The sequence below is a fragment of the Oncorhynchus mykiss genome, chromosome 27 (genome assembly GCF_057628025.1).
Source record: "Oncorhynchus mykiss isolate SJ-2025 chromosome 27, ASM5762802v1, whole genome shotgun sequence".
Classification (NCBI taxonomy): domain Eukaryota; kingdom Metazoa; phylum Chordata; class Actinopteri; order Salmoniformes; family Salmonidae; genus Oncorhynchus; species Oncorhynchus mykiss.
In genome coordinates, this window is record NC_143048.1 from 34,678,425 (window position 1) to 34,701,915 (window position 23,491).

Sequence of the window (23,491 nt, forward strand, 5' to 3'; positions counted from 1 at the left end):
AAAAGGATCTATCCCAGTGGGATTGGTCTGGTTCTGTGTTATTACAGCAGACACCATGCAGTCTGTATCTCTACTGGTGGTGGTACTGGCCATGCTGGGGGTCTGCCCTCATAAGGGTCCTCATCATTGGGCCCCTCGCCACACTGTTCTGCGGACATCTCAATCCCACTGGTGTAAGAGACAGCAGGGGAAGACGCAGGGGCCCCACCAAGACCACTTGCTTCTGAGGTACCACAGCAGCTAGACAAACAAATGTAAACACTTTTTCCATAGTAAGTCTAATTAAATTATCTGTGCATTCTATCGAAAGGTGGAGAAGCCTGGAGCTTTTACAAATGAACTGATCCCAAACCTCTTTGGCTTGAATGTACTGACATCATTTGCATCCCTTTTCCTAGTAATTGGGGACAATGTTTGAGTTATTGTAATCATCACAAGTTGATAGTCTCCTGGAATGGGATGCAGGGAAGGGTGGAAAAGTTGTCTGTACTTTCATGCTATCTTTTCTCTTCATGGAGGTTGTGCCAAGGAAAGGAGAAATGGCTGTGGTGTTAAACGCACTCTACTGTCTCCTCTCTTCTCCCAGCTCGCAGCTGTCACAGTCAAGACAAATATGTTATTTTCTCTGCCTCTGTGCTGCTCTGATCAAGGCAACAACTCACATCCAGGTCCTCGCCTGCTCTGCGATAGAGAGGAGATATGCTCAGCTATTGAGAGGAGGATAGAGAGGAGATATGCTCAGCTATTGAGAGGAGAATAGAGACAAGATATGCTCAGCTATTGAGAGGTAGAGAGGAGATATGCTCAGCTATTGAGAGGAGGTAGAGAGGAGATATGCTCAGCTATTGAGAGGAGGAAGATAGTGAGGAGATATGCTCAGCTATTGAGAGGAGGATAGAGAGGAGATATGCTCAGCTATTGAGAGGAGGATAGAGAGGAGATAGCTCAGCTATTGTTATCTGCTACTGCATGGATGGCTGTCGTAGGCAATGGAGAGGAAGCCGACTAAAACAGCTTTAAAGGCAACTGTTTGTATTCCTCAGATCCAAATTCAATAGAAAAACAAAGAGAAAGATAGTGAACCCAAACAAAGATCTTTTCAGTATTTGTTTTAATAATATCTGAGCTATTTATTGGGGGATGTATTCATCCACTTGCTTTAGTCTGCTTGTGTTGTGAATGGTTCTGTACTTCTCAGAATGAAGCTCAAATCTTTTAAATCAGATTTGTCTTCATACTCTGTTGGTTCCTCAAATTCAAATATGGACCTCAAAGACAGTTCCACAGATGTTTTTCATTCTTCCCCTCCAGTCAGGGACTGGTTTAGACCTGGGACATCAGGTTGGTGATGCTCGGAGGGAGTAGGGGGTGATGATGCAACATAGTAGATACAACATCACATTGTTACTGTAGCTACCTCTGTTTTGTAGGTTGATCCTTCTCCACTTTCTAAAAGAATGTAAAACACATCTGCCTGCAGCCAGTGAATGCTTTCCACATGCCAGACCTCTCAGTCAGACCCCATGTTGCTTGTCTCAATGAGGCCAGGGTCCATAATCGCCCGTATGTTTCGGTCTTGTACTGTTCTCTCCTGTTGGTTCCAAGAAAAGTATAATTCCATTTGGAAGTATTCAGCTGACTAGCCATTGGCAGAACCAGGGCAATTAAAGGATTGGTGACAGCCTGGCAGGAGCGACACCTTGTAGAACACTGAGACACAGAGGCTGGTTCAAGAAAAGAGCAGAATCACATTTGAGACCTAAATGGAGAGGAATGAATGAGACTGAGAAATAGGGGAGATAATGCGATTGAATGACGTTTACCATAATCTGTATGTCAGTGTGACCTCCTGATCACTCTATTCCTCATCCTACATACAATGAGGCATAACTGATGAAGATCAACACATTGTACACAAAAGGGTGGATAGGTGACAGTTTTTCTTATTGGATGATAATACATTTAGATTTTCAGGATTTATTTATTTGGCCTGTGTGTTGTCAATAACATCTCCATCGCAGATAAAGATGGCGAAATGCCCATGATGGATGAGTTCCACTTACTCTCACTGGAGGGTGCTGTTGGGTAACTAATACGGCCTCAAAGGACAGGGCCTGAGCTGAAATTATAGGCTCTTTGTATGGGCTATGATATTACTTTTTATCAAGATTTTTAATTCATGTAATCAATGTCATTTTTTAATGAACCTTTTACATAAAACATTTACTCATAAAATTAATCAAATTCAACCATCTTTTTTAATGAATACCTGTCATTGCTGGAGTATTTTTTTTTCAACTAGAATTGATTAAATGCAAAAGAACTGCATTGAAAAGACAATGACAAAAGTTTCTCGTTTAGCAAATCTTACACATTTTAAAGTAGATTAGCATCTTTGATCATGGTTAAGAGAAACCTAGTTCCAAGATAATCGCCCCTAAAGTGAATTTTAATTGACTGATTAAGATTTGTATCTCACTCCAGCAGAAAGCCAAAGCATGAGCTTGGGAGTATAGAACAGATACACTACATGACGAAAAGTATGTGGACACATGCTCGTCAAATATCTCATTCCAAAATCATGGGCATTAATATGAGGTTGGTCCCCCCTTTGCTGCTATAACAGCCTCCGCTCTTCTGGGAATGCTTTCCACAGATGTTCGAACATTGCTGCGGGGATTTGCTTCCATTTAGCCACAAGTCCATTAGTGAGGTCGGGCATTGATGTTGGGCAATTAGGCCTGGCTCGCAGTCGGCGTTCCAATTCATCCCAAAAGTGTTTGATTCGGTTGAGGTCAGGGCTCTGCGCAGTCCAGTTCAGTCAAGTTCTTCCACACTGATATTGACAAAAGATTTCTGTATGGACCTCGCTACCTACCTCATCCCAATATTTGTTTTTGTTTTTCTGCTCTTTTGCACACCAGTATTTCTTCTTGCTATATTGTAATTACTTCGCCACTATTGGCCTATTTATTGCCTTACCTCCTTACTTCATTTGCACACACTGTATACAGATGTTTCTATTGTGTTAATGACTGTACGTTTGTTTATCCCATGTGTAACTCTGTGTTGTTGTTTGTGTCGCACTGCTTTGCTCTATCTTGGCCAGGTCGCAGTTGTAAATGAGAACTTGTTCTCACCTTGCCTACCTGGTTAAATAAAGGTGAAATAAATAAAAATAAAAATTGTGCACAGGGGCATTGTCATGCTGAAACAGGAAAGGGCCTTCCCCAAACTGTTGCCACAAAGTTGGAAGCACAGAATCGCCTAGAATGTCATTGTATGCTGTAGAGTTAAGATTTCCATTCACTGGAACTAAGGGGCCTAGCCCAAACCATGAAAAACAGCCCCAGACCATTATTCCTCCTCCACCAAACTTTACAGTTGGCACTATGTATTGAGGAAGGTAGTGTTCTCCTGGCATACGCCAAACCCAGATTCGTCCTTCGGACTGCCAAATGATGAAGTGTGATTCATCACTCCAGAGAACACGTTTCCATTGCTCCAGATTCCAATGGCTGTGAGCTTTACACCCCTCCAGGCGATGCTTGGCATGGCGCATGGTGAACTTAGGCTTGTGAGCGGCTGCTCGGCCATTGAAACCCATTTCATGAAGCTCCTGATGAACAGTTATAGTGTTGACGTTGCTACCAGAGGCAGTTTGGAACTTGGTAGTAAGTTTTTCAACCGAAGACAGCAGAATTTATACGCGCGGTGCGCTTCAGCACTCGGCGGTCCCTTTCTGTGAGCTTGTGTGGCCTACCACTTCGCAGTTGAGCCGTTGCTGCTCCAAGACGCTTCCACTTCACAATAACAACACTTACAGTTGACCGGGGCAGCTCTAGCTGGGCAGAAATTTGATGAACTGAAAGTCACTGAGCTCTTCGGTAAGGCCATTCTACTGCCAATGTTTTTCTATAGAGATTGCATGGCTGTGTGCTCGATTTTATACACCTGTCAGCAACGGGTGTGGCTGAAACAGCTGAATCCACTAATTTGAAGGGGTGTCCACATACCTTTTGTATAAATAGTGTAGTCCTATTGCCACTAAAATAGGTCATTACTTGATATCCTATGGCTTCTGTGCATTGATTTTGAGAAAACATCTTATTCTATAGGTTGTAGGTTAATAGTTGTCATATTGTTTTTTTTTCTTCTAGAAGATGTTACATTTTTGGGAAACAGAAATCACTTTAAGTCTTTAAGTTTCAACTCTATATTCTATTCTATTGTTATTATTATTAGCATTATTATTATTGCATACTATTGCTTAGTATAACATCGAAATGTGTAAGAGCAGGGAAAAGTCTAACACGTGGCCTGATCTATCCTTCACACACATAGGCTACCTATAGGTTTACCACGTGCATGGGAATTGTGAATAACACACTTAACTGTATTGTGGTAGGCAACATACATAAATGTTATCAGTCACCTCCGTAAATGAAAAGATTTGATCGCTCATCTGCGCTGCGCTCACCAATCCAGCCTGTAAGAGGTTAAATTTATTCTATGGAAAAACCAATTGTAAGCTTCTTGAAGGGGGGAGAATGGCACATACCATTTGACGAGGCATTCAACTCCAGTGAATGAAGTGCTGTGAATGTGAATTCGAATCCCCCCTGCCCGAGGTGAAGGGGTCCGCGGTGCACACAGGGGATTCGAAAACCCAAATACGCTTTTGTGGGTTGAAACTTTGGTAACCCAAGGGCCACTGAATTGATGGAAAAGTAGTAGTGATCCACGACCGATGGATCCGGGTTACAAAGTGTCCAGCCTTTTGCCTATCTAAACCCGGAGAAAATAAACTTCTGAAGTTCCCGTTGTCAAGTGACAGATTCAAAAACGGACCTAAATGATGTGACTGCAAGCATCGATTCTCTAGGAGCGGTTTACAACGGACCTCCACTGGTTTTTTGTTTCACAAATTACCTTGTGGTGTTTTCTCTCTGGATTGTTGCCTGTGATTTCCTTACTTTATTATCCATATAAATTGGAAGAGGATTATTTGAATTGGATTATACAGTTACCCGTTAAACGAGAACGCACGACTGAGACGTGATGACAAACTCCAAGAAGCGATAGAACTGTTCTAAACGTGCCTAAATAACATGTAAAACATTTTTTTTTTTAAGATCGAAACTTGCTTCCATAGCTTTTGGATATCACGTCAGTTTATTACTATTGATACACCGCAGAGCAAGCGTCCTATTCCCATTTTGCGGGCAGTTTGTTCTCGGTAGATTTTTATATTCTCCACAATTCATGGAATACCACTTTTGAGACGATATATTGGAGTAACATTTTAAATATAACAATTTTTTTCTCGGTATTCTAAAACCAGTTTTGAAATTGACATCAAGATTATGAAGGAGTGGATTGTTGAAGTATTTCACGAATAATTTGGATTAATTAAGCAATATTCTCAGACGAGAGACGTTGAATAATGTCACCAACTTCTATTGGGATGTCGGTTTTACTTGGAATTCTCCATGTGTGCTCAGGTAGGCAACTGATCATTCACTTGATGCTTTGCATTTGGACACACCTGGGTTGGACATTCGGTATGAATATAAGATGTACCATTCAATTGCATATATTCATCTACTTTTACTGCACAATCTATTCATTATATTCTATAATGTATGATAATACATTGTACCATCCCTCACTGTACTTACATAGCCAAGTAATTCGTTGCTAAGAAAAGTAGCCTAGGTCTATACTTTTTTAATAGCAAGTCAATTATGAAAGTGTGAAACTGAGACCTGTGAACCTAAACATGTTTAATCAGTGCTGGGGCAAAACGTTTCGTTTTGTTTGCTAGGCTATACAATGTGAAGTAGGACTACACATTTGAATATCAATTAGAAAATCCAGGAATAAATAGTCTATTCCTTTATTGTACAGAAGTGACAGTTAAATACACTTCAAACAACAAGAGCTTCAGATGGTGTTTTCAAGTGCAGTAGTACCTGTTCTTATTTCTCTTTAAGACTCCTGAGTGGTGCAGCAGTCTAAGGCACTGCATCTCAGTGCAAGAGGTGTCACTACAGTCTCTGGTTCAAATCCAGGCTGTATCACATCTGGCCGTGGTTGGGTGTCCCATAGGGCGGCGCACAATTGGCCCAGCGTCATCCGGGTTTGGCCAGGGTAGACTGTCATTGTAAATAAGAATTTGTTCTTAACTAACTTGCCTAGTTAAATAAAGGTACAATTTAATGAAGACCAACTAAATCATGCAATAACATGCGAAGGGCTGAGAGGCCTATTGGCCTACTTCTCCTGACATGAACAGCATGATCAATCAAAGGCTACTGAGAGTGCATCAGTATACTGTAAAAAGTACTTCTGCTGTTTTTGACTGCAAAAAGTCTACTTTCAGGGATGGGTGAGGGGGCGGACTAGCTTTCTAACCCTGAACTGCTTGAACAGTGTGTATGTAGTATGCAGGCCTATCACAGTGATTCCTGTGGGAGGCTTGGAGGGAGCTGTCCTCATCACTCAAACAGACAGTGGTGGACCCTGTGGATATTGGGCTGCAGTGTTTGTCCTGGTGATAGCGTGGTCCATTTGGTGTAAAGTACTTAAGGAAAAATACTTTATAGTACTACTTAAGTATGCTTTTTGGGGGGTATCTGTACTTTACTTTACTATTTCTATGTTTGACAACTTTTAGTTTTACTTCACTACATTCCTAAAGTAAATATTGTACTTTTTACTCCATACATTTTCCCTGACAACCAAAAGTACTAGTTACATTTTGAATGCTTAACAAAACAGGAAAATGTCTAATTCACACACTTATCAAGAGAACATCCCTGGTCATCTACTGCCTCTGATCTGGCAGACTCACTAAACATAATGCATCTTTTGTAAATAATGTCTGAGGGTCAGAGTGTGCCCCTGGCTATAAGTACATTTTTTAAACAAGAAACTTGTGCCGTCTGCTTTGCTTAATATAAGGAATTGTAAATGAGTAATACTTTTACTTTTTATACATATATTTTATATATATACATATATTTTATATATATATTTTAGCAGTTGCATTTACTTTTGATATTTAAAATCAAATGCTTTTAGACTTTTACTCAAGTAGTGGGTGACTTTCCCTTTAACTTGAGTAACATTCTATTACCGTGTCTTTACTTTCTGTTAAGGTGTCTTTTCCAGTGGGTGACTTTCCCTTTAACTTGAGTAACATTCTATTACCGTGTCTTTACTTTCTGTTAAGGTGTCTTTTCCAGTGGGTGACTTTCCCTTTAACTTGAGTAACATTCTATTACCGTGTCTTTACTTTCTGTTAAGGTGTCTTTTCCAGTGGGTGACTTTCCCTTTAACTTGAGTAACATTCTATTACCGTGTCTTTACTTTCTGTTAAGGTGTCTTTTCCAGTGGGTGACTTTCCCTTTAACTTGAGTAACATTCTATTACCGTGTCTTTACTTTCTGTTAAGGTGTCTTTTCCAGTGGGTGACTTTCCCTTTAACTTGAGTAACATTCTATTACCGTGTCTTTACTTTCTGTTAAGGTGTCTTTTCCAGTGGGTGACTTTCCCTTTAACTTGAGTAACATTCTATTACCGTGTCTTTACTTTCTGTTAAGGTGTCTTTTCCAGTGGGTGACTTTCCCTTTAACTTGAGTAACATTCTATTACCGTGTCTTTACTTTCTGTTAAGGTGTCTTTCCTTGTACTCAAGGACTGTATGTTTTCCCACCACTGTCCATTTCTAGAACAGGTGTGGTTTCCACTAGTTACCACAGCCACAAAGTCGAAATAGTCTATCTGAAAAATTCATGAAAACAAACCATGCTTGTTGGTCTTAATTTAAGCCTAAAGTTAGCACTGTGACAAAGCCCTGTCCTGAAGGTTGGGGTTAGGAGGATTAGGTTTAAAATCCCATTTTAAGAAGAGAAATCTGAGAAATTGGCAGGGTTTATGACTTTGTCGCTGTGGTAACTACTGACAACCCAACACCAGCTCATCTGTGTTCTGTTTGGACATGATAGAGATTGGTTCCCAGTTTTACATTCTGACTTATAACTACTCTTACTGTGTTGCAACTACTGTGTAGCTTTGTGTGGTGCTGTGGGAACTTGTTCTACTTGTCTAAATGGAAATGCACATACAATGTAGCATTCATTTCAAACATACACCATTTTGCTGGTGGCATTTTGGCATCAAAGACATTGTTCAGCAATCCATTACTCAGACGTAATCATTTTGTGGCTAATTTTCTTCCTCTATTGCGTGCTGTTTGGTTCGTGTCTCGCCAGACTCTCTCAAAGTTGTGATGTAATAAAGGAGTGAACTCAGGAGTGTTATGCCAGAACAGCCACAACAACACTGCTGGGTTAGCTGAATGTACACAACCAATATACTCAAAATCTACTTGTATTTTCTCTCTCTCTCTCTCTCTCTCTCTCTCTCTCTCTCTCTCAATTCAATGGGCTTTATTGGCATGGGAAACGTGTTAACATTGCCAAAGCAAGTGAGGTAGATAATATACAAAAGTGAAATAAAAATTAACAGTAAACATTACACATACAGAAGTTTCAAAAGAATAAAGACTTTACAAATGTCATATTATGTATATAAAGTGTTGTAATGATGTGCAAATGGTTCTCTCTCTCTCTCTCTCTCTCTCTCTCTCTCTGTCTGTTACTCTCTCACTCTCTGAGTCTCCCCCCTCTCTCCCTCTCTCTCTCTGAGTCTCTTTCTATTCTCTCTCTCTCTCTCTCTCTCTCTCTCTCTCTCTCTCTCTTCCTCTCTCTTTCTCTCTCTCTGAGTCTCTTTCTCTCTCTTCCTTTCTCTCTCTCTCTCTCTCTCTCTCATTCTTTCTCACATTCTCTCACATCAGTGCCTTTATAGACCTGGGCCATACACTCTGGGCTTTCCAGGTCAGTTGCTCACATTCTGTTATGAGGTGGCTAATGACTGCCATCCCAGAGTGGATGTATAGCAGAGATCCACCTTATTCATTTTGACCCAACACTGATTTTAAATGTTTAGGTTCACAGTTCACATGCTTTTCATAGCATAAAGCAGAGTTGTATGTATTGCAACTTTGATGTAATGACAGTTGATTGTAAACTCATGAAAGGCAGGTTACTATTGAAAGAAACAGTTATGACTTCCAGTCTCCTGTTGATTGCAGTGTATTATAGCTTCAGTTGGCCGATGTAATTACATCTAAGTCTCAGGGAATCGTTTTCCAGTTTAAACCTGGCAGAATATTATAGCCTACCTGTACTTAATGCTTAGTGCTTTAAAACACTTACTCTTTCAGCACATCATGAACAGAGTTAGAACAACTTAAAACTAAATGAAGAAATTATATGGCTGGGTATGATGGTGATTGACTCCATAAAAAATGTATATTGTAATTGAAACTGAAAACTGAAACGTATGTATGTACGGGTTTAGTTGACAGAAGAGATGCCACCAACACTCTGCACTGTGTCTTCTCACTCTATAGCAGGGTTCCCTAACTGGCGGCCCTCAGGTGGTTTTATTTGGTCCCCAAGAAGAAAAATGTATTTATTGTTGGACATAAAAGACTATAAAAACACCAGCACATTCAAATTATTCTCACACATAATAGAGAGAGAGAGAGATATACTGAGTGGACAAATCATTAGGAACACCTGCTCTTCCAAGACAGACTGACCAGGTGAATCCAGGTGAAAGATCCCTTTTTGATGTAAAATCAACTACAAATCAGTGTAGATGAAGGAGAGGAGACAGGTTAAAGATGAAGGAGAGGAGACGGATTAAAGATGAAGGAGAGGAGACAGGTTAAAGATGAATGAGAGGAGACAGGTTAAAGATGAATGAGAGGAGACATGTTTAAGATGAAGGGGAGGAGACAGGTTAAAAATGAAGGGGAGGAGACAGGTTAAAGATGAATGAGAGGAGACAGGTTTAAGATAAAGGAGAGGAGACGGGTTAAAGATGAAAGAGAGGAGACAGGTTAAAGATGAAGGAGAGGAGACAGGTTAAAGATGAAGGGGAGGAGACGGGTTAAAGATGAAGGGGAGGAGACGGGTTAAAGATGAAGGAGAGGAGACAGGTTAAAGATGAAGGAGAGGAGACAGGTTTAAGATAAAGGAGAGGAGACGGGTTAAAGATGAAGGAGAGGAGACAGGTTAAAGATGAAGGAGAGGAGACGGGTTAAAGATGAAGGAGAGGAGACAGGTTAAAGATGAAGGGGAGGAGACGGGTTAAAGATGAAGGGGAGGAGACGGGTTAAAGATGAAGGAGAGGAGACAGGTTAAAGATGAAGGGGAGGAGACGGGTTAAAGATGAAGGAGAGGAGACAGGTTAAAGATAAAGGAGAGGAGACGGGTTTAAGATGAAGGAGAGGAGACAGGTTAAAGATGAAGGGGAGGAGACGGGTTAAAGATGAAGGGGAGGAGACGGGTTAAAGATGAAGGAGAGGAGACAGGTTAAAGATGAAGTGGAGGAGACGGGTTAAAGATGAAGGGGAGGAGACGGGTTAAAGATGAAGGAGAGGAGACAGGTTAAAGATGAAGCAGAGGAGACGGGTTAAAGATGAAGGAGAGGAGACAGGTTAAAGATGAAGGGGAGGAGACGGGTTAAAGATGAAGGGGAGGAGACGGGTTAAAGATGAAGGAGAGGAGACATGTTAAAAATGAAGGAGAGGAGACAGGTTAAAGATGAAGGAGAGGAGACAGGTTAAAGATGAAGGAGAGGAGACAGGTTAAAGATGAAGGAGAGGAGACAGGTTAAAGATGAAGGAGAGGAGACAGGTTAAAGATGAAGGAGAGGAGACAGGTTAAAGATGAAGGAGAGGAGACGGGTTAAAGATGAAGGAGAGGAGACAGGTTAAAGATGAAGGAGAGGAGACGGGTTAAAGATGAAGGAGAGGAGACAGGTTAAATATGAAGAAGAGGAGACAGGTTAAAGATGATGGAGGGGAGACGGGTTAAAGATGAAGAAGAGGAGACAGGTTAAAGATGAAGGAGAGGAGACAGGTTAAAGATGAAGGAGAGGAGACGGGTTAAAGATGAAGGAGATGAGACAGGTTAAAGATGAAGGGCAGGAGACTGGTTAAAGAAGGATTTCTAAGCCTTGAGACAATTGAGATATGGATTGTGTATGTGTGCCATTCAGAGGGGGAATCAGTGTAGTGTAGCGTCTGCAGGGATAGAGGTCAGGGGTCACATTTCAGCCTCCATGGCAGAGCAGACCAGGGCTGATCCTCCCTGGGTGGGGCTGTGTCAAGAATGCTCCTGTGTGAACTAGGAATTTGGTCAGTTACAATGATTTTGATTCTTATTGTTTCTACATTATCAGTGAATCATCTTCATTACGTGCACTTTATGGTCATGATAAGGTGAGTCTTATCAGTGAGTGTATGAGTGAGAGGTGATCTTTACCCCCCTCAGACCTGTGATGACTTGCTGGTTTGCCGTCTGGCTCTTTCAGAGGTAGTACATTGATACCCATGTCCATCACGTGGTCCCCTGTTATCATGTGATTCATCCTGTTGCTAAACCCTAAATGGCTCCTATCTCAGCCTGCTATCAGTCCTCAGAGTTCTCCCCACCAGATCTTACTCACCTTGATGATACTGTAAACATCCTGCTGGACTGAAGGTCAAGAGCTTAATTTCCTTCATTTCAGCTGCATTGAAAACAATAAGTCGGAGTCATTTTGCACTAGGCTTATGTTGACTGAAGGGGAAGTAACCTAGTTATATTTCAATCAGTCAACTTTACTGTTTCACCAGTTGACATAAGGTCGGGTTTAAACCAGTGCAGACATTTGTCCACGTGTACTAGTACAGGTAAATACACAAACTGTACAGGTATCTAAATACACAAACTGTACAGGTATCTAAATACACAAACTGTACAGGTATCTAAATACACAAACTGTACAGGTATCTAAATACACAAACTGCACAGGTATGTAAATACACAAACTGTACAGGTATCTAAATACACAAACTGTACAGGTATCTAAATACACAAACTGTACAGGTATCTAAATACACAAACTGAAGGTGCCAACTGCCAAGTCAAAATGAGTATTCAGTTTTAACAGACATGACAGACAGACTATAGTAGATGAATCACTCCTGCTTGCTTTCTCTCTCTCCAGTTGCCTCTCCTGTGTGATAATGTCTAGGTGTAGCCTCCCTGGTGTGTGTGTGTGTGTGTGTGTGTGTGTGTGTGTGTCAGAGCCAGGATGTTGGTTAAAGGGCTGGGCAGTGAGAGTGAACCTCTATTCATCAGCCTCAGCCCAGAGCAGTTGAGGTCTTGACAAATTGACTCCTAAATGTAGATAATAAATTGTAACCCCCCCCCCCCCCCCCTCCCCACTGGTGGTATGACAGGACACAGCAGGCACCACAGCCAATTAATGAGCACCAGAGCTCAGCTCACAGGTGAACCCTGTCTCCACCTCCACTCCTCTCACTTTCACATTCCTCCCTGTCTAATACCTGCAGTCATTATAGACTCTCCCACTCTGTACCCAACACACACTTTCATGGACTGTCTTTGATAGAAAAAAAACAAAAAAAACATCAGCACTCTGTGGTGTATAAAGGATACCTTTGTGTTTACTGCTGAGCCCAAGTAAGCACAAAGTGTGATTTAAAAAAAATTATAATCTGTGACACCAGTTTGAGATGACAGATTCCACAAAGCTCCATGAACAGCTTTCAGACACCTAATCCCCATTACTCTAATCTTAATCAAGCACAGTTTACACCCTGAGATCCAGGATTAGTCCAACTCTGGTTTTAGCTCTATCAAACCACAATGAGTAGTTAGCAGAGGAATGCAGGAGGACGGCCCACATGATCTGTGTACAACTCGGAGGGAGGGATGGAGGGAGAGTTATGTCTAAATCACCAACTCACCCTGGTCATTAGTGACTGACTAGATAAACATTTCATAGCGGTTTGTTTGACGGAGATAAATCTACAGTCAGTGACTCTTAATGAGCTACTTTCCCCTAAACCCTCTTCCTTTAATGGGCCTAAAATAACACTTTAATTGGATGAATTACCACATCCATTTGACATCAATAGTTTTGTAATTTGCAGACTCAGGCTGCACCCGGACTAATAAGCACTTCTAATAGAGGACACTGAGATAGTTCTGATTGGAGGAAACGGAGGAAACCTCACTGTGCCCCTCTCTCCGTATTTTAAACCCCTGAAGAATGCAGTGGTTCCTCTTCCCAGGCCGGGTTGAGGGGCGAGTGAGGGTTGTGTGGAGACACTGGGTATGTATGGTCACTGCACTGGTTAAAGGCTTAGTTAATGCATCAGTGTGCGTCAGGCTGTCTGTGGGGCTGAGCTGAGAGAAGACATAGTTAAACCCCGAGGAGAATAACAAGTCTCCAGCCCAACATGGCACTGGACTCTATAACCCTAACCCTGTGGAGACACACTAGGAAGATATTAACAGGTCTACAACCCAACAACACTGTGATGACATTAACAGGTCTACAACCCAACAACACTGTGATGACATTACCCCTCACCCTCCGATGCAACAGGTCCCAGATGTGCTCAATGGGATTGAGATCTGGGCTCTTCGCTGGCCAATGCAGAACACTGACATTCCTGTCTTGTAGGAAATCACTCACAGAATGAGCAGTATGGCTGGTGGCATTGTTATGCATGTCAAGATGAGCCTGCAGGAAGGGTACCACATGAGGGAGGAGGATCCCTGTAACACACAGCTTTGAGATTGCCTGCAATGACAACAAGCTCAGTCCGATGATGCTGTGACACACCGCCCCAGACCATGACGGACCCTCCACTTCCAAATTGATTCTGCTCCAGAGTACAGGCCTCGGTGTAACGCTCATTCCTTCGACGATAAACTTTAATCTGACCATAGCAATAAGGCACCTCTGGGTTTGTGGTATATGGCCAAAATACCACTGCTAAGAGCTGTATCCAGGCACTCCATGTTGATTCATGCTTAAGAACATCCCTTATCCGTGGTATATATTGGTCATATACCACACTCACTCGTGCCTAAATAAAACACACCCATAATTGGAAGTGATGGAATCGTCTTTCTGAGCCGATGGATATGACACTCGTGTGTCAGTCACTATCGTTGTTTTAAAAATAATTTACAAAGAAATCAAGCCTCCTCTGTTTGACCTGTGTGTGGAATTGATAGATGATGTGTCTACCCTGGATGAATGATGTTGGCTGTTTCATTTTCCTTTGACAAGTCTAACATGTAGACCTCTCAGAGCTTGTAGCCCAGACATATGGGATTACTTAGCAATTAATAACCAGACATTATGTGGGAAACATACAGTTGAATGTGATAAAACATTATTTCGTGGCAACTTGAAGCCATAAAAAGGTGTCTGACCACATGTTGTGTGACACATTTCTCTCCAACAGTTGTCCTGAACACAGCTGCGTTTGTTCCATTCTACTGTGTGGTTTCCTCACCAGTCCATTGGTATAAAGTGGTGTTCACTCAGCAGAAGAGTATACAGCGCTCCCTTCTCCCTTTTCTCTCACTCCTATCCCCCCTTTTTGTTTGGGACCAGTTTTTAAAGACTTGTCTTTTTTAGTGTCTGGTCAGCAGAGAGCCTTGGACAGATAGAGCAGGCCGACGTGCAGAAAGGGACTGGGATGGGGAGGCAGCATTGTGTTGCCTCAACAGGGTGATTGTGAGGCGTGGAGGAGGGGAGGGGATATTACTGAAGGACTGAGGGGTGGAGGGGGAGGTGGTACACAAAGGCTGCCCCAGGGTGTGGAAGGAAGGGGGACAGAGGGGTGGGAGGTTGAGGGGACGTGGATGGAGCAGTCTCACATGTACATGACAGTTGCTCAGGGACTGTTCTTGGTCTGACTCTTCTTGTTCACAGTGCGTGTTGTTTCCCCACAGCCTCATGGACAATGTGCTGAGTGGAGACTTCATGGCAAGGGCAGAGTTATTTTTTTATGTTTGAAGGTGGCCATATGGTGGCAGAGGAGACTGGCATTAGAACTGCTGAGTAAATGGGAGAAAGACTGGGTCTGTGGTGGTGGTCTGGCCAGGCAACCCAACCCTGGTGGATCTAAATTCTGCCTGCTCAGGAACTAACTCCCGGTAGTCCAACCAACCCATTAAGCTTTTGTTGTGCTGAAGAAGCTGTGCTATCATGGGGTGCTGTGCCCTGTGCATTTAAAAAAATATTCAATAATCCATCCTCCCTCCCTTTAATTTCCTCCACTGGGGAGACTGAAAGATGGCATTGAAGACAGCCTTTATCTCTGTCTTACCCTTTCTTTCTCTACTTCTCCCCCCTGAGATCAGCCTGCCTCCCTGCCTTGGTGACCGTTCTCCTGCTGGATGGCTTGGATACACTTTTGAAATGCTACAACTGGTCTTTGGTTATGTCTGTCAGGGGAAAACACCATAAAGAGATTGAGTAGAAGGGATTCAATTAGCAGAAAAAGAGAGGCCACTAATTAGTTGATTTATACTCATAGATCCTCCCCCTTACCAACTTGCCTTCTCAGACCATCCTCCATTGAGCCTTCTAAAACCTTTAAATGCATTTTCTATATCCAATTAAAGCGCCTCAGCTTTTCTTCCTCTACTTCCTGAAGTGATGTTATTAACTAGCTAGACTACTTTTATGTTTAATGTTTATTTCACTTTATTTCACTTTTATTTATTTCACTTTTATTTATTATCTATTTTTAATTTGTTTTAATTTAACTAGGCATTTTTTATTTAACTAGGCAAGTCAGTTAAGAACAAATTCTTATTTACAATGACGGACTTGGAACAGTGGGTTCAGGTTCAGGGGCAGAACGACAGATTTGGACCTTGTCAGCTCAGGGATTCTATCAAGAAACATTTGTTTCCCATGTCAATAAAGCCCTTTGAATTGAGAGAGAGAGAGAGAGCAATAGAGAGAGAGAGAGAGATCTCTATATCCCTGGCAGACTAGCTTGAAAGCATAATTAACCACAAGGTGAGCTTGAAATGCACCACTACAGACCTGCTATTGGATGGGCTCCCACCTTACAGCAGTAGCCATGGTGATGACATCTCAAGCAAATAGGTGAATTCAAACATGTAGGCCTAAGCATCTTGAACATTATTTTTGTATGCCTTTCAGGGCTAAGATAACGTCCAACGCTAAGTCACTCTCAGAGCAGTAGACAGACACAATAACCATTCACGTCTCCAGGCAGCAGCCTGATACATTTACCCCATTACAGCTTTAGGATTTTCACATTTTCATGGAGCATTTTTACTGCAACTACCACTTTGTACTCCCCATGAAAGGCCTGTGATGCTGTTTATCACTCATTACTGTCACCCCACCCAGTCTCCTTGAGCTGCTCTTAGGACTTCCTCCCCTCTGCACACAGAGCTCAGAGCTGCAGCTTCCAAAGCCCTAATAGAATAACGATTCAGTTGGTGGCTGTGAGCCAGGTTCTTCATGCTTTTACGCTCAGTTTTTAGTGTGTCAACATATCTGAACTATAAGCTTGGCTCAATATAGGAAATGTGTAGCTGAGTTATAGAATCTTTCAACCCCTGCTGTAGATCTGGCCTCTGGTAGAGTAAGCAGAGCTTCTGTCCTAGATCCCAGCGTGGCTACAGTATAACTATTCTGTCCTAGATCCCAGCGTGGCTACAGTATAACTATTCTGTCCTAGATCCCAGCATGGCTACAGTATAACTATTATGTCCTAGATCCCAACGTGGCTACAGCATAACAATTCTGTCCTAGATCCCAGCGTGGCTACAGTATAACTATTCTGTCCTAGATCCCAGCGTGGCTACAGTATAACAATTCTGTCCTAGATCCCAGCATGGCTACAGTATAACTATTCTGTCCTAGATCCCAGCATGGCTACAGTATAACTATTCTGTCCTAGATCCCAGCGTGGCTACAGTATAACTATTATGTCCTAGATCCCAGCATGGCTACAGTATAACTATTCTGTCCTAGATCACAGCATGGCTACAGTTTAACTACTCTGTCCTAGATCCCAGCATGGCTTCACACAGTTCGCAACAAGCCAGGTGGACCAAACTGTTGCATATACCCTGACTCTGCTTGCACTGAACGCAAGAGAAGTGACACAACTTCCCTAGTTAATATTGCCTGCTAACATGAATTTATTTTAACTAAATATGCAGGTTTAAAAAATATATACTTGTGTGTATTGATTTTAAGAAAGGCATTGGTGTTTATGGTTAGGTACATTGGTGTTTAGGTACATTGGTGTTTATGGTTAGGTACATTGGTGTTTATGGTTAGGTACATTGGTGTTTATGGTTAGGTACATGGTGTTCATGGTTAGGTACATTGGTGTTTATGGTTAGGTACATTGGTGTTTATGGTTAGGTACATTGGTGTTTATGGTTAGGTACATTGGTGTTTATGGTTAGGTACATTGGTGTTTATGGTTAGGTACATTGGTGTTTATGGTTAGGTACATTGATGTTTATGGTTAGGTACATTGATGTTATGGTTAGGTACATTGGTGTTTATGGTTAGGGTTAGGTACATTGATGTTTATGGTTAGGTACATTGATGTTTATGGTTAGGTACATTGATGTTTATGGTTAGGGTTAGGTACATTGATGTTTATGGTTAGGTACATTGGTGTTTATGGTTAGGGTTAGGTACATTGGTGTTTATGGTTAGGTACATTGATGTTTATGGTTAGGTACATTGATGTTTATGGTTAGGTACATTGGTGTTTATGGTTAGGTACATTGGTGTTTATGGTTAGGTACATTGGTGTTATGGTTAGGTACATTGGTGTTTATGGTTAGGTACATTGGTGTTTATGGTTAGGTACATTGGTGTTTATGGTTAGGTACATTGATGTTTATGGTTAGGTACATTGGTGTTTATGGTTAGGTACATTGGTGTTTATGGGTAGGTACATTGGTGTTTATGGTTAGGTACATTGGTGTTTATGGTTAGGTACATTGGTGTTTATGGTTAGGTACATTGGTGTTTATGGTTAGGTACATTGGTGTTTATGGTTAGGTACATTGGTGTTTATGGTTAGGTACATTGGTGTTTATGGTTAGGTACATTGGTGTTTATGGGTAGGTACATTGGTGTTTAGGTACATTGGTGTTTATGGTTAGGTACATTGGTGTTTATGGTTAGGTACATTGGTGTTTATGGTTAGGTACATTGGTGTTTATGGTTAGGTACATTGGTGTTATGGTTAGGTACATTGGTGTTTATGGTTAGGTACATTGGTGTTATGGTTAGGTACATTGGTGTTTATGGTTAGGTACATTGGTGTTTATGGTTAGGTACATTGGTGTTTATGGTTAGGTACATTGGTGTTATGGTTAGGTACATTGGTGTTTATGGTTAGGTACATTGGTGTTATGGTTAGGTACATTGATGTTTATGGGTAGGTACATTGGTGTTTATGGTTAGGTACATTGGTGTTTATGGTTAGGTACATTGGTGTTTATGGTTAGGTACATTGGTGTTTAGGTACATTGGTGTTTATGGTTAGGTACATTGGTGTTTATGGTTAGGTACATTGGTGTTTATGGTTAGGTACATTGATGTTTATGGTTAGGTACATGGTGTTCATGGTTAGGTACATTGGTGTTTATGGTTAGGTACATTGGTGTTTATGGTTAGGTACATTGATGTTTATGGTTAGGTACATGGTGTTCATGGTTAGGTACATTGGTGTTTATGGTTAGGTACATTGGTGTTTATGGTTAGGTACATTGGTGTTTATGGTTAGGTACATTGGTGTTTATGGTTAGGTACATTGGTGTTTATGGTTAGGTACATTGATGTTTATGGTTAGGTACATGGTGTTCATGGTTAGGTACATTGGTGTTTATGGTTAGGTACATTGATGGTTAGGTACATTGGTGTTTATGGTTAGGTACATTGGTGTTTATGGTTAGGTACATTGATGTTTATGGTTAGGTACATGGTGTTCATGGTTAGGTACATTGGTGTTTATGGTTAGGTACATTGGTGTTTATGGGTAGGTACATTGGTGTTTATGGTTAGGTACATTGGTGTTTATGGTTAGGTACATTGATGTTTATGGTTAGGTACATTGGTGTTTATGGTTAGGTACATTGGTGTTTAGGTACATTGGTGTTTATGGTTAGGTACATTGATGTTTATGGTTAGGTACATTGGTGTTTATGGTTAGGTACATTGGTGTTTATGGTTAGGTACATTGGTGTTTATGGTTAGGTACATTGGTGTTTATGGTTAGGTACATTGGTGTTTATGGTTAGGTACATTGATGTTTATGGTTAGGTACATTGGTGTTTATGGTTAGGTACATTGGTGTTTAGGTACATTGGTGTTTATGGTTAGGTACATTGATGTTTATGGTTAGGTACATTGGTGTTTATGGTTAGGTACATTGGTGTTTATGGTTAGGTACATTGGTGTTTATGGTTAGGTACATTGGTGTTTATGGTTAGGTACATTGGTGTTTATGGTTAGGTACATTGATGTTTATGGTTAGGTACATTGGTGTTTATGGTTAGGTACATTGATGTTTATGGTTAGGTACATTGGTGTTTATGGTTAGGTACATTGGTGTTTATGGTTAGGTACATTGGTGTTTATGGTTAGGTACATTGGTGTTTATGGTTAGGTACATTGGTGTTTATGGTTAGGTACATTGATGTTTATGGTTAGGTACATTGGTGCAACGACAGTGCTTTTTTCACGAATGCGCTTGTTAAAACATCACCCGTTTGTCGAAGTAGGCTGTGATTCGAGGATAAATTAACAGGCACCGCATTGATTATTTGCAACGCAGGACAAGCAAGTTAAACTAGTAATATCATAAACCATGTGTAGTTAGCTGGTGATTATTTTAAGATAGATTTTTTTTAAATGCTAGCTAGCAACTTACCCTGGCTCATTGCTGTACTCGCGTCCAAAAACGTCCAAAAACGCAGATTACCGATTGTTATGAAAACTTGAAATCGGCCCTAATTAATCGTCCATGCCGATTATCGGTCGACCTCTGCTCTGTATTACAGGTCGACCTCTGCTCTGTATTACTGGTCGACCTCTGCTCTGTATTACAGGTCGACCTCTGCTCTGTATTACAGGTCGACCTCTGCTCTGTATTAACGGTCGACCTCTGCTCTGTATTACAGGTCGACCTCTGCTCTGTATTACCGGTCGACCTCTGCTCTGTATTACAGGTCGACCTCTGCTCTGTTCTAATGATAATGATAAGGAAAGGGATCGGGAGGATTTGTGTAGGTACAGTTGTCCATACCAGACATTCCACTGTCCTCTCATAGCTTGGATGCCTTCTCTCTACTGATCTAAATCATCCCTAGACTGGACCCATGCCTCTTATTCCCCTCAGCGAGGTCCACTATCAGTGACCTCTCTCTGGCAGCCAGGATCTGCCAGGATCACTGACTGACTCACTGCAGTATGACAGGCCGAGGCGGAGACAGGGACCAATGGCTATGATGCTAGATAGAAGAATGTTCTGCAATCTGTACCGTGGACCAGATGCCCCTTTTTTCATGCTCAACATACACCTGTCAGTGGTTTATTACAGCATACTGTATGTTTATGCGTTGGGACTCTGTGTTAGTAATATAACACAAGTCTGTCACTACTATAGCCAGACTGTCTTCATGAGTGTGCCACAGCTGAACAGTAGCCTCAGTAGTGGTTATGTGTGTATGTAGAACATGTTAGAAGGGGGTCAAGCCAGAGTAAATAACAGTTAAATTTCAGTGGACAGAGAGGACACGCCCCCTGGGACATATTGAAATTTATGAAACACTTGTGAAGGGTTTTCCCAGGGGAAGGCTAATTACAATAATTCATATATATTAATTGACATTGCTGTGTTCTTGTGCAGAACTCCACCCACCCCACCCCACCCTCCACACTGCACTCCCTCTATTTCTGGAAGAGAAAGGGCTTGTGTAAAGTAATGGGGCAGATGTCTGTCTGACCGTGCGTCTGCTTTCATCAAATAGAACAGTGGGATGTCAGAACCAGATCTACAGTATGTACATGACAGGTCATTTTCCATTTCTAGCGTGTTGGCTGCAGACTGGACAGGACAGGACAGTTGGTATGTGTTCAGATGGTATGGTGGTTATTATAGAGTAGTCTGGCTCAGGAGCGTCAGTTGTCAGGAGTAGGAAATTACTTTTTAATACCAGACTAGGCACACTCTCACTGCTGCGGATGTCTAGAAAAAGCCTCTTGGCAGAATTTTCCCCATCATTAATTTGGACAAAATATTTACTGTGCATCACAAGGCAAGCCTTACATCCTGGTTTAGTTTTTCCAGACCAGGTTCCTTTGTGTTTTGGGGCTTTATTCCACTCTGCTGGAGTCTGGTCATGCCCCACTCCCCAGACCCATACTGGTGCCATTGAGGCTTTGCCACAGGAGTTGTGGTTCCTCAGAGACTGAATCACATTCAGTTACCATTAATAAGACCCATATCTCCATCCCTTTATGCGTGCATATGCACACACACACACACACACACACACACACGTTGCACACACACATATGCACACCCTCACACTATCACACTGTTATATTTTTGTGCCAAGTTATTACACCTTAACTTCTTGGCATCGATGGAGACGTGTTGAGATTCTTCCCTCAGACATTACCCGTTGAACATTGACCAAACGCTGTAGCTGAAATTCCCCCTCAACGCCCAGCTGTCCAGAGATTTGTTTCAGAATGTGTTTGGCTGAACATTTAGAATAGCTAGGAGCTGTTACGGTCATCAGCTCAGCAGACAAATACTGAAACGTAACACGGCTCTAAACAGTTGAGCATATCTGTCTCTGCCATCTTCTAAATAACATTTAAAAAGCATTAGGTGTTTTCTGGCTGAGTCCGGCCTCCTTGACTGTCTGGCAGCCCTTCAGAGCTTTCTCTTGTTCTTGGCTCTCTGCCTAAGTGCCATACTCTCTGTGGCGGGCTGTGCCAGCTGAGCGTACTGGTCATGCCTGTCCCCCTCCTCCTCCTGTCCCCTCAGACCTCATCCCCTCACAGCGTGCCACAGGAACAGAAATACTGCAGGGAGGGAGGAGTGTGCTTGACCTTGGGGAGAGAGAGCACCAATACTGCCCCTCTGTCAAGGTGTCATAGATCGTCCTGTAGTGAACACTGGCCAGGTCATGCCAGATAGATATAGGATACCCTGAACAAGCTACTGTACACCACAGCATTATGTAGTCGTTAAGAACGTTGGGCCAGTAGCCGAAAGGTCGCTGGTTTGAATCCCCCGACAGGGTGAAAAATTTGTCGATGTGCTCTTGAGCAAGGCACTTAACCCTAATTGCTCTTGTAAGTTGCTCTTGAGAGTCTGAAAATGACAAAAAAAAAAAATTTAATTCAGCCCTCTGCACTTTTACAGTCAGCTAGAACACTACAGGGTATAATTTGCTAATCCCTGAAAGATATTTGTATTTTTTGTCCATTTGTTAAATCAGTCCTATGAATTTTCCTTTTGGGAATATTCGTTCTCTCTCTACCAGTACATGAGAGCAGAATTCAGTGGAGAGAGCATTACCGTTTTCATCCCCTGTTGTTGGGAAAGAAATGTTCCAACATATTCCATTACCCTGTGGAACCTCTCCTGCTAATCTGGCGGTGCTGTTTTGATGCATCATTAATATCACACTGGCCAAACCTCATTACAAATCGGCAATGCCACAAAACAAAAACAAGAGGTAATTGCTTTTATTATTCTCTCATCCTGTGTTTCCTGAATCCCAGCCCTGACTGTAGTACTGGGGTTGTGTTCAGTCAGAAGAGTTAGTTCTGACTGTAGTACTGGGGTTGTGTTCAGTCAGAGAAGAGTTAGTTCTGACTGTAGTACTGGGGTTGTGTTCAGTCAGAGAAGAGTTAGTTCTGAATGTAGTACTGGGGTTGTGTTCAGTCAGATAAGAGTTAACTCTGAATGTAGTACTGGGGTTGTGTTCAGTCAGAGAAGAGTTAGCTCTGACTGTAGTACTGGGGTTGTGTTCAGTCAGAAGAGTTAGTTCTGACTGTGGTACTGGGTGGTGTTCAGTCAGAGAAGAGTTAGGTCTGACTGTAGTACTGGGGTGATGTTTAGTCAGAATAGTTAGGTCTGACTGTAGTACTGGGGTTGTGTTCAGTCAGAAGAGCTAGGTCTGACTGTAGTACTGGGGTGATGTTCAGTCAGAAGAGTTAGGTCTGACTGTAGTACTGGGGTGATGTTCAGTCAGAAGAGTTAGGTCTGACTGTAGTACTGGGGTGATGTTCAGTCAGAAGAGTTAGCTCTGACTGTAGTACTGGGGTGATGTTCAGTCATAAGAGTTAGCTCTGACTGTAGTACTGGGATGATGTTCAGTCAGAAGAGTTAGCTCTGACTGTAGTACTGGGATGATGTTCAGTCAGAAGAGTTAGTTCTGACTGTAGTACTGGGCTTGTGTTCAGTCAGAAGAGTTCTGTCTGACTGTAGTACTGGGGT

General features: G+C 42.0%; 1 protein-coding gene across 3 annotated transcripts in view; it reads left to right on the forward strand.

Annotated features, from left to right (window-relative positions):
- The window catches only part of robo1 (roundabout, axon guidance receptor, homolog 1 (Drosophila)), a 397,432-nt gene that overhangs the window by 76,853 nt on the left and 297,088 nt on the right, over window positions 1-23,491 (forward strand). The window contains exon 1 of one of the 3 annotated variants that reach the window (XM_090223911.1): window positions 4,552-5,504. The exons of the other annotated variants lie outside the window; for them this stretch is intronic. Within the exon in view, the coding sequence (XP_090080037.1) occupies window positions 5,447-5,504 (58 nt within the window). The 5' untranslated portion in view covers window positions 4,552-5,446. Of the gene's footprint in view, window positions 1-4,551; window positions 5,505-23,491 lie in introns of those variants that run through there. 3 annotated transcript variants of the gene reach the window in all.